This window comes from Saccostrea cucullata, unplaced genomic scaffold (genome assembly GCF_032062105.1).
Source record: "Saccostrea cucullata isolate Sc308-1 unplaced genomic scaffold, CSIRO_AGI_Scuc_v1 ctg12514, whole genome shotgun sequence".
Classification (NCBI taxonomy): Eukaryota; Metazoa; Mollusca; class Bivalvia; order Ostreida; family Ostreidae; genus Saccostrea; species Saccostrea cuccullata.
Window position 1 is genome coordinate 1 of NW_026922069.1, and position 10,676 is coordinate 10,676.

The 10,676-nt window shown below is 34.2% G+C and overlaps 2 protein-coding genes across 3 annotated transcripts; one reads left to right on the plus strand and one right to left on the minus strand.

Moving 5' to 3' along the window:
* Positions 1–1,227: 1,227 nt before the first annotated feature.
* LOC134261147 (sodium- and chloride-dependent betaine transporter-like) lies at positions 1,228–3,143 on the plus strand. Its single transcript, XM_062743604.1, has 5 exons — positions 1,228–1,355; positions 1,687–1,786; positions 2,260–2,360; positions 2,547–2,723; positions 2,924–3,143. The coding sequence occupies exons 2-5, from the start codon at positions 1,741–1,743 to the stop codon at positions 3,014–3,016; spliced, it is 417 nt and encodes a 138-aa protein (XP_062599588.1). The 5' UTR covers positions 1,228–1,355; positions 1,687–1,740; the 3' UTR covers positions 3,017–3,143.
* A 291-nt stretch (positions 3,144–3,434) lies between these two features.
* On the minus strand, positions 3,435–10,450 carry LOC134261148 (E3 ubiquitin-protein ligase Midline-1-like). 2 transcript variants are annotated; one of them, XM_062743605.1, is made up of 9 exons: positions 10,398–10,450; positions 7,391–8,143; positions 7,200–7,295; positions 6,855–7,085; positions 6,048–6,070; positions 5,727–5,854; positions 5,435–5,586; positions 4,475–4,685; positions 3,435–4,347 (listed from the first exon to the last, which is right to left on the minus strand). In XM_062743605.1, the coding sequence occupies exons 1-9, from the start codon at positions 10,404–10,406 to the stop codon at positions 4,061–4,063; spliced, it is 1,890 nt and encodes a 629-aa protein (XP_062599589.1). In that variant the 5' UTR covers positions 10,407–10,450; the 3' UTR covers positions 3,435–4,060. The 2 variants fall into 2 exon arrangements, with proteins under 2 accessions (XP_062599589.1, XP_062599590.1); XM_062743606.1 differs by lacking the exon at positions 10,398–10,450 and adding an exon at positions 8,568–8,667.
* Between the last annotated feature and the right edge of the window lie 226 nt (positions 10,451–10,676).

Consider the following 10,676-nt stretch of genomic DNA (forward strand, 5'->3'; position numbering starts at 1 on the left):
CCGCGAATGATCTCGTAAACCACATTTGATCAAGGTGAAACCTTTTTAGGGTCACTAGGCATGTTATGTAGATTTGCGGAATGAAGGTCATTTTGCACGCACGTGCTTGCAAGAGCGCGCACGTGCAACACGTGAAATGACTAATATAATGGATACAGCCGTAACTTTTCTATTTTTTGATGAAATGTTTTGAAACCCATAATATAAGGATATATAAGTACAGACAAGATGACATGGTCAAAAACGCAAGATCTCACGCGCATGCACGTGCGCTTCGCTCTGATTGGATGAAACTTAAGTCTCCATATCTTTCTTGTTTTTCGACAGAATACTCTGAAATTTTGAACTTAGTCATACATTAGGGAGATCTACAGCCTGATATATAAGAATTATCATGAAAGCATGTGCATGCACGTGTGCTTCCTAGAGCGTGCACGTGCAACACGAGAAATGTCCAATATAATTGATATAGATGTAACTTTATAATTTTTTTATGAAATGCTTTGAAACTCATAATATAAGGATATATTAGAAGCATAGACAAGAGGACATGGTCAAAATAGCAAGATTTCACGCGCATGCACATGCGCTTCTCTCTGATTGGTTGAAACTAAAGTCTTAACATCTTTCTAGTTTTTCGACAGAATCCTTTGAAATTTTCAACATGCTTATACATTATGAAGATCTACAGCATGATATATAAGAATTAGCATGAAAGCATGCGCATGCATGTGTGTTGCAATCTGATTGGCTGAAACTTTGAATGCCTATAGCTTTCTTAGTTTTCAACAAAACGGGATGAAATTTAGAGTATGATTAGGTATAATTGATTCCTACATTATGGTACTATCAAAATTGAATGCACGAACATGCATGCATGCACGTGCGCGCGCAAAATACGCAAAATGACCAATATACTTAAGAAACAGTAGCATGTATATCTTAAACATTTTTTTATAGATTCTTACAAAATATAGATATGTTAATGGTTTAGACAACATGCCATGATCATCTTGCATGTGCATGCACGTGCTTGCGCGTACAATGCATTAAATGACATATAGTTGAGATCATTGTAGCTTTTATAATTCTTTGATGAAATCCGTCGATACTGATCGTATTTTAAAAATGTCTTACAGGAATTAGGCACAAAAGGGAGTTGGGGAGCGTTTGGGGAACATCTGTAACGGTCCCCGTTACAATTAGCACTAGTTTCATTTTAGATGGTGCACATTCAAACTTTGACAGGTGCTTTACATGACAATTTCCCTAAAGCTTTAAACAAATGGAAGACTTCATTAACAGGCATACTCTGTTTTATTGGGTTCTTGCTTGGGATCCCATGTATAACGCAGGTATATATACATAAATGACCATAAGGATATACATTAGCTTTTCGGAATGGTCATTGGATGTCATATTTTATGCTATATCTGTTACTTTTTTATAATATAAAACCGAATTAGTAATTAATGTACAAAGGATCAATTCGAAAGAAATGAATTTTTTTTTACAAGATCCTCATTATTTTATTCTGCAGTTATGCCCCTTGGTGTTGAACTACGGTCACCTAAATTAAAGCAAATATTATACTCTAGTCTATACTATACTCTATTAACCTAAAATGTATCTGACCTTGCCTTTTTTTTAATAACAAATTGTTACTGTTTACATTGATTCCTTTAGGGTGGTATCTATGTCCTAACCCTCATTGACTGGTACTGTGCCAGTGTGTCTGTAATGTTGTTGACACTTCTAGAAGTGACGTCATTGGCCTGGCTCTATGGTAAGGGATTTCCTGTTATTTTTACTTCTGTTGCTATTTATATTAATTAAAACAATAAATTAACGAATACTAGTATATTTTTTAGGTTATTGAAGTAAATGTGCAATATTTTCTTGTATGAGACAAATGCAAGAACACTCTTAGCACGTTTCGTTTTCTGTTATTCTTTGTTATTCAGATCTAGGATGAAAGTGAGTTTTCCTTTTTGAACATTTTCTGTGAGCTTTTCATTTGTCTGCATGGCTATTACAATTTCTTCGAAGCACTGGAAAAATACCGAAACATTTTTTTTTCAAATCGCATGCTGTTTTTGTCAGTCGTGCTAATAGAATGATTTGCATCAAAGAATAATTTATAAAAGTTTAAAATGTTGTACCTTGTATGTTGTTTTTTTAAAGAGATAATTTTGCTTTTATATCATTCTAAGGTTTATTTGATGTCTTTATTGATAAAAAGATTTTTTTGTTTTTAAGGTGTGGAAAGAATTTACAAAGATTTGGAAATGATGATCGGGTATAAACCAACGCCTTTATGGAAGATTATGTGGCTATTTGTAACTCCATTGGTGATATTGGTTAGTTTTTCTTCGTAACGAGACAGTCTTTACGATTCAACATTAAAAGCAGTCGGATATGAATATATATTGTTTCTGTAATTCTACTTTTAAATACCATACGACATACATATACCAAGCAATAATGTACGATTCTTAATGATTTTGTCCATTTCTTACAATTCTTTGTTGAATTGCTTTGTTTAGATTATCTGGATTGTCAGCTTAATTCGTTATTCGCCAGTAGAGTACGGTGATTATAAGTACCCATCATACGCCGTGGGAATAGGGTGGGTGATAGCTATCTTATCGTTAGTGTCAATACCGGTAGGAATGGTAACAACACTCTTAAACACGGGGGACAACTCTACACCTCTTCTGCAAGTAAGTCAAGTTCTAAATCAATAGCAACCGTTTTACCACTGTCATGGAATAAAATAATCTTTCTGTATGCATTTCATAGCTGCTTTTAAGCAAAATATTTTTAGATGAAAAATATTGAAAATATTTCTCTTAGACTTTTGCAATTGTATTTCAAATTAAAGGTGAGATCATAAAAATATCTCAACCTTGTATATTGACAGAGATTAAGACTTTCATTACAACCTACAAAGGACTGGAAACCGGCGATACAGACTCTTCCTGGTGATGTCGAGATGAGAAAAACGCTTGTTTAAAATTATATTTTAATACAAATACATGTACAGCTGTATTTGTTTTAGCATTTTGCAATTAATGAGCATGTGTCTGTCTTATGAGACTTTTAAAAGTATAAAATATTAATTTAATGTTTTTTAGTTAAGGTACATGTATGTTAAATACTCAGTACATTATTCTGTAATAAAAATAAAGCATACCTTTCTTGTGAATTAAAAAAGCAAAAACATATAAAAAAAATACTTTATTCAATAAATAACCATCGTGAAAAACTGATATTGTGGTAACAATTCATTAACTAAAGTGTATTACCAACAACACGTACGCGGAGTACACGTTTGTATCTCTACCAGTGCGTGCAGTGCGCGTGCACAAATACTGCAGTGTACAAAATTATTTAATACATGTAAAGCACCATACAGTAGCTAAGATTTCATCAACAAACATTAACAAATTGGTCCACTGCATCCATTTAACAATCTTATGCATATTTTTTTTCAATAAAATTCATTTACTTTAATCACACGTATATATTCCCTAAATTAAAAATAATAAAACAAATCTCATGGTTTCGATTTCTTCGAAAAATATCTTGTACCTAGCTTACATACATGTATCACATTTTCAAACACAGCCAAACAATATCAAAATCTGACTAGCATTTACGATGAAGTTGAATAATTCTAATAAAACAAAACAGTAGGTTATGTCCTTGCACTAAATCCTTTTGAAAAATGATATTCCACAGGCATTTTATGATACAAATTTTTTACTTGGTATTCCTGGTACTCCAGTGCAATTTGTTTTCAAAAACTCTATCATCTTTGATCATATCTTTGAATGAAAAACTATTACGATTTTGTTTATACTTGAAATACCAAATAAAATAAACTTACCAATAAATAATATCACAGTATAACAGTATTTGCAATATATAAAAATACTGATGTAAACATATTTTCAAATCGTGATATTGAAATTGTCCTTTGAATTGAATTCTTTGCATAGAAACTCTTTTTCAATTATATTGAAAGATTAAAAATACACAGATACTTTGACTGTCGTTAAGACTGTTCTGTTTGGACAATGACTCTATTAGACACTTGACATTCGCCCCTTTGATTACACCCTAAAATCAGAAATTCATACTCCGTGCTGGCCTGTAAACCGAATACCCTGTGGTCTTGCCTTCCATACAAGGAGAGTGTTCGCCAAGCTCGGCTCTGACCCCGAGGGCGATACAACAGGAAGTGAGAGATGTGCTGCTCAGCGGCGATGTCCTGGGGGCTAGAACTGTAAATCTGTACAGACGTGGCGAACTGCCGACAAAGGCTTTCAACAATCACAGGAGCTGAATTAAGAAAGAGCATCAAGTAAGTATCATGCAATTTTGAATAGTAATTCCGTGCTAAGTACCCAACTAATCACAACGTTAAATAATTTAAAAACTAATTTTAATGAGAATTTTATAAACAAACCTGGAATGACACTTTCTCCTGGCAGTAATGTGGTACACTGAACAACCTCCGAGTTAGCACTTCTTCCTGCCTGATTGCTAGCACTTACACAAAAATAGTAGGTTGTTGCTTTGCAAAGATTTTCAACTAATACCACAACCACTCCTGAACAATTTGGAACATTTTTCGCAGCAAGTCTGTCCTCTGGGACATTTTTGACAATCAAAGTATCCTGAAAATTTAACATGCTAATTTTCAGCTTCATTTTAATATTCAGTATACTTTTTTCGCCTTAATTTGAAGAATCCTTCTAAAATTGTTATAGTTTGTCAGCGGAATTTTATTCATTTCTTCACTGCTATAAAATCTTGAATGTGTTTCAGAAATTATGTTTTACATTATCTTGCCCAATAGGCGAACTTTATTATATATAATATTCGTATATTGATTGATTGATTGTACATGTATATTGTTTAACGTCCCTCTCGAGAATCTTTCACTCATATGAAGACGTCACCGTATGCCGGTGAAGGGCTTCAAGTTTTGACCTTTACTCGGCACTCAGGGCCATTGAGCAATTAGCGATCTTCCACGTGCCAAACGCCTGGCGCCGACACGGGGCCTCGGTTTTTAAGGTCTCATCCGAAGGACCCGCAACTTTCACTTCAAAGTGCCAAACGCATGGCGAAGGAACAGTTGCTACCCATTTTATCGACTGGGTCAGTCGCAGTCGAGATACGTACTCACGACCTACCGATCACGGAGCGAGCGCTCTACCAACTGAGCTTCCATGAACGGTATAATATTAGTATAAATTATTTGGAAAATATAACTCCAAACGAATACCATGTTTGAATTAGATACAACTTTTTGTTTATGATATTAGTTGTATTTTTTACTATCTGGTAAAGATTAAAACAATGAGCTTTATCATCACCTCAGATCATATTTTGTCATATTAATAGATCAGGGATTGTATACCTCGATTTCAAGACTCTTTTGTTCCTCTGAGCAATAGTGAATTTGGTATTCGTCTATGACGTCATGTGAGTGTCTGGGAGGGGAGAGCACTAGTACGACAGTGTCTTCACTCCTGGAGCACCGCGTGACGTCAACACTTGGTGTTACAGGAGCTAAAATGAACAAGTCATGTTGAAATCTGAGAAATGTTCAGTTTATATCAAGAGATTGATAATAGTTTTTGCAAAATGTTTTTACAGATTAGCATGAACATATGTGTTATATTAAGAATAAGGATTATCAAAAATAATACCAAGTAAGTAATTCATGTCTCTTATGATATTTCTTTCCTTTCTGAAATCTACAAGTTTTCCCGGCAAGACGTCACAGTCGGAAGGTTGAAACTGTGCAGTTTCACAGTCAATGGTGGCCTTCACTAGTCTGCAATTTTTAAAAGATCAACTAAAAGAAAAATAATTTTGTGTTTGAAGTTCGTCTGCAAATGTGTTTTTTCATAATCCCAAAAAATGCGTTTAACCATATTGAAGAATTCAATAGATAATTAAAATCTATCAGAAAGGAAATGTCGTTTGATCATGAACGTTTAACTAGATCTAGAATTTATAATACTTACTTTTCACTTAATGTATTTGCCACCTGGAATAAAAAAAATAATTTAATGTGAGTTAAATTTCATTGTCTACATGCTTTACATATTTATATTTGACATGTATAACTAGGTAAACAGATGTGTAACCTGATTCTGTTTGTCCCTCAAACACTTGTAATCCTGAGAATGTTGACATTACAGATTTTATTACCACACTCAAATGATCTTGTTTCTTTTTAATTTCACTTGTGGACAGAATGGTGACCCGAAGGATCGAGGACGATGTGCATATTTTGATTGAGTTTTAGAAAAGGAAATATGCAACCTGTACTTTGCTGTGTGAAAAATTACCACGGTAATATAATTAAAAGAAGACCGAGAAATAATGAGTGACACAAAATTCATTACAAACAATAGGTAAACTGCATTATATCATAGAATTTGCATAGAATATTAGATTTTCTAAGACAATATGAAGTTACTATTCATTTTGACACCGGAATATAGTTAATTTAAACACCAGATTACAGTTATTAAAAACTAGAGGTATAATGAGCACTGGGCTCACAAAATGATAGCCCCGTCTCCCATATGAAGATAATAGCAATATTTATGTTTTGTTATGAAAGACCCGAAATAAGTGTCGGATCAAATAGTAAATTAGGGGTTGCACAATAGCATTATGTAATAAATATTCGTTGCAATTCTCATAAATTTCATTCAGTTATATAAGAGGAGTTGCGGATAAGAAATTGGTTTCCAAGTCTTTTCGAGGGTCATGAAATAATGAATTTTTTCAGACCACCTGATGTATTACATTTATATACGTACCTCTAGAAACTCACTGACATCCTCGTTTAGCACCTCCGATGTGTAACTATACAACGCCTGTGAAGATCCTAAGATCCGCTCCATTACTTTTATCAGTTCTTCTTGCTCATTTTGACGAATGCGTTCCTCGTACTCTAGATCCGCCAGGAAGAAATTTCTCTTATTTTCAATTTCAGCTAAGAGCATGTCACACTGTGCGTTGATTTCGCCCCGCTTTCTGTCTATCTTTTGCTGAAATAATTTGACAACAACATGCAGTTTTGAAAATAAACTCTAGTTATTATTTTAAAAGAGTCCAAAGAATTTTGTTAATCTTGAAATTATGCTCTTTTGGAATACTCCTACCTGCATTTCTTTTAAATTATCTCTCTGATTCTGTAGAGCCGTTGTCACTTTATCCTGACTGCTGCCTAATTTTTGAAGATTTTTATCAATTGAAGCCTAAAATGAAAAAAAGTTATCCTCTGACACAATTCTTTTCATTGTCATAATAAAGTTAATAATGTTGTATATACTTTAAAAGGGTAGCAACAAACCTTTATGTCTGTATATGCGTCTTCTATAGTGATCATGAAGTGACCTTTGTGAAGATTGGAATCTTTGCAGGCCATGCAGGTTGGAACGCAACATTCTTTGCAATACAAGGAAAGTTGGTCTGCGTGAGTTGTGCACATACCATTCACAGACCGATTAAGATCATCTCGAGGGGATACCAACTCGTGGGTATTGAAAGGATCCTTCTTCTGGTGAGTCAGGAGAAGGCAATTGGAACAGTAAGACACGTTACAATCTAGGCAAGACTTTTTAGCTTTTTTCTTTGCTATATTACAAAGTTGGCATAGCACTGACAGTTCGGTCCCTGTGTCAGATTGACTAGAAACGGAAACATCTAGAAGTGAGGCATCGTGGGTTTTTTCTTGTTGATTGATGTTTTCTTTCGAGCTTCTGTCCGCTTTGTAGCGTTCTATGATATTTTCTAGAGCAATTACTCTAGGCAAACTAGAGATCCCGCCACTCACGTAACAATTATCTCGACAAACGGGACATCGTATAAAGTTGAAATCAAACAAATGTTCTGCGCAAGGAGATCTGCAGAGCACGTGGGAGCATGGAAGAATTATGGGATAGGAAAATAGTTCCAAGCAGATTGGACACTGTAGATCGCTGTCCACCTCCATCTTGGGTTTCACTGGACACTTTGATGGGGCCACACGGACGTGCTCAAAAGCGTGGTTCCCGTTGGTTGCAACGACGTTAACTGGACTAAATACAAATCCTTCCCCAAAGTCCTGAAAGTAAGATATAGATGCTGTTACGATTCATTGAGAAATTTCTAAGGAGAATTTCCCTTCTAAGTTACCTTCAACCTTATGAGTATGGAAGAAAATCCTTCAAATCAGAAACCTAGATAAATATATTATTTGGTTTCGGGAAAGGCTTAAAACAAATTCCATATCCGATATTAAATGGAAGTTATTATGAATGTGTTTCGTCAACAAATCCGCCATACAGATGCCTAATGAAGCCTCCATTTATTAGATGAATTACTCATCCCACATGACAAGGTACACAATGCATCTAGAGTAATGTTTTCCTGAATGTAAACACAGATCCATTAAGGAACAAACTTTCCGCATATTGATCAAAAATGGGTATGTCTTAATCCGCCATTTCATCTACCTATTAAGATTATTAAGGAGAATTCAAATTTACCTTCTGAATATCAACGTGTAATTTGGCGGCATCTTGAATTCATGTTTGTGCAGCAATCACCAATGCATGACAAAACTAAGATCAATAATTAAATAAACTTTTCTTTGCGAGAGTCCCAGAAAATTAAAACCACACACGATCGATAGCACTTTTTCCCTGTACATGCAGGATGCTAGTTGTATGCTTAGTGTCTACAATGAATCCAAAACAGTTCTTCCTATATTTGCTTTCCAAGTTGCACATGAACAAACTTTGATAAGGTTGAAAAATTTCAGCGATTGCTTTACTTTTCAAACACACTCTCCTGTAAATAATCTAATCAATATACCGACACCAAAGTTTGAATGCATGGACAGGGTTAATTTTCGAGGACCTATTTTGGCAGAGACTGAATTGGTAGACGGAATTCCACATTACAATCGTAGCTCCGTGTATTCTTGCCTATCAATCGCTATTTTAGCCACACGTATTCAGTAAGTTTGTATGAATGTCGTTTGGCAGGACGGTAAGACTTTAATCTCGTGTAAAAAGAGATTTTTCATCAAAGGCAGTATGGATTAATCTTATTACGACGACAAAACTGTTTCTAAACATTTTTATTCTTTTTCGACACCGCTTGTGTCAGCAAAAGTTTAAATAGCATACATTTTCTTTTCATGTATGTGCAACGTTTGCTTTATCGTTCATTCACTGGTCTACAAATAAAAATGACTTCAGACCTCCTTTAATCGTAATATTTATAACTTCTGGAGAGTGCTTATGTAATTCATGGTAAAAGTAATCAATTTTACTACCAATTTTTATCATTTTATTGTCCTTCAATGTGTGTTTGACAGATTACAAAGCATAGTTTATAATCAAAATTATTCTTAAAATGTAGGTGTTGCATGCTCATAGGAATTTAAAAATGGAAATGTTAGATGAACCTTTTTTTAAAAGTATAATATTAAAAATATTTAGCTTTTCAATATTATTATACTTGATGCCTTTATAAGTTACTTCCAGGACTTGCTTATCTAATGATGCCTGAAACATAACTTTGTTCACGTTCATTAAAGTTATAAAATTAACAAACTCCTACCTGTCTGCAGAAAACATTCGGGTATGACGGATCGATCCGGGTAGGTACAGTTTATACCTGTACACCACGTAAAACTGTTAAACTCTTCATCTCCGGGAAAGAATCAAGAAGTCGTCGAGAAGGGCAAATACAGTAACAAAAGCTCTGTAGATAAGGCAGGGGTTTGATAGGAGCACGGCTTATTGTAAAGCAAACTCCATTCAAAATCTCAAGGAGGGAGTAATAAAGTTTATCATTGAAAATGCTATCAGAATGATTAACTGCTAGTGTTTCCATTATGTAAGGAAACAATCGTAAGTGAGATTGGTTAAATTTGCTTGTTGATATACAACGGTTTTTGCAAAGAACATGGACGTGGAATTTTACTTTCTCGACAAAATATTTAATTCGTAATGACGTTCAATTTTTTTGTTTAAGATATTATTTACCCTAAGATCACGATTCTTAGTTTGGAACTAACAGACAAAAGAGAATTTAAAAAAAAATAGAATTTAAAACAAATCAGTTCAATTTTATTCTGTATAATACATTTTTCAAACTCCACGAATAGACTACAAGTTTTCTAATTAAGCTTTGAAAAACATGCATATGAGTTAGAGCGGATATTATCATTCTCGCCTTATGATACTTCTACGACAAATTATACCAACAAGATCTAATACAGACAGAAAATCAGGTTTTCGTAGCGATTGGCTTTAACAATAAGTGTTGATAATCAATCCTTGAGTAAACAAAAATTAAACTCCTACCTCAATCATTTCTCTGCCTTATATACCCCGGCAAAGGAAGGCAAATCTCCATGTAACATTCTCTAAGGTTTATCATAAATAATTAAATTATTCAGGAATATTCAACCAAAATATTTCATCCGAGGACTGTTCCCTCTCTTTTCATATACATGCAAAATCTCGTTAAATATCAAGCACAGGTGAAAGTTTATACATCGTTATTGTGTTTTCCATCGATTAAGTAAAAGGGATCAAGAAGGCATACAATTTTCTTTGTTCTACTTCGTAGGGAGAACTTTA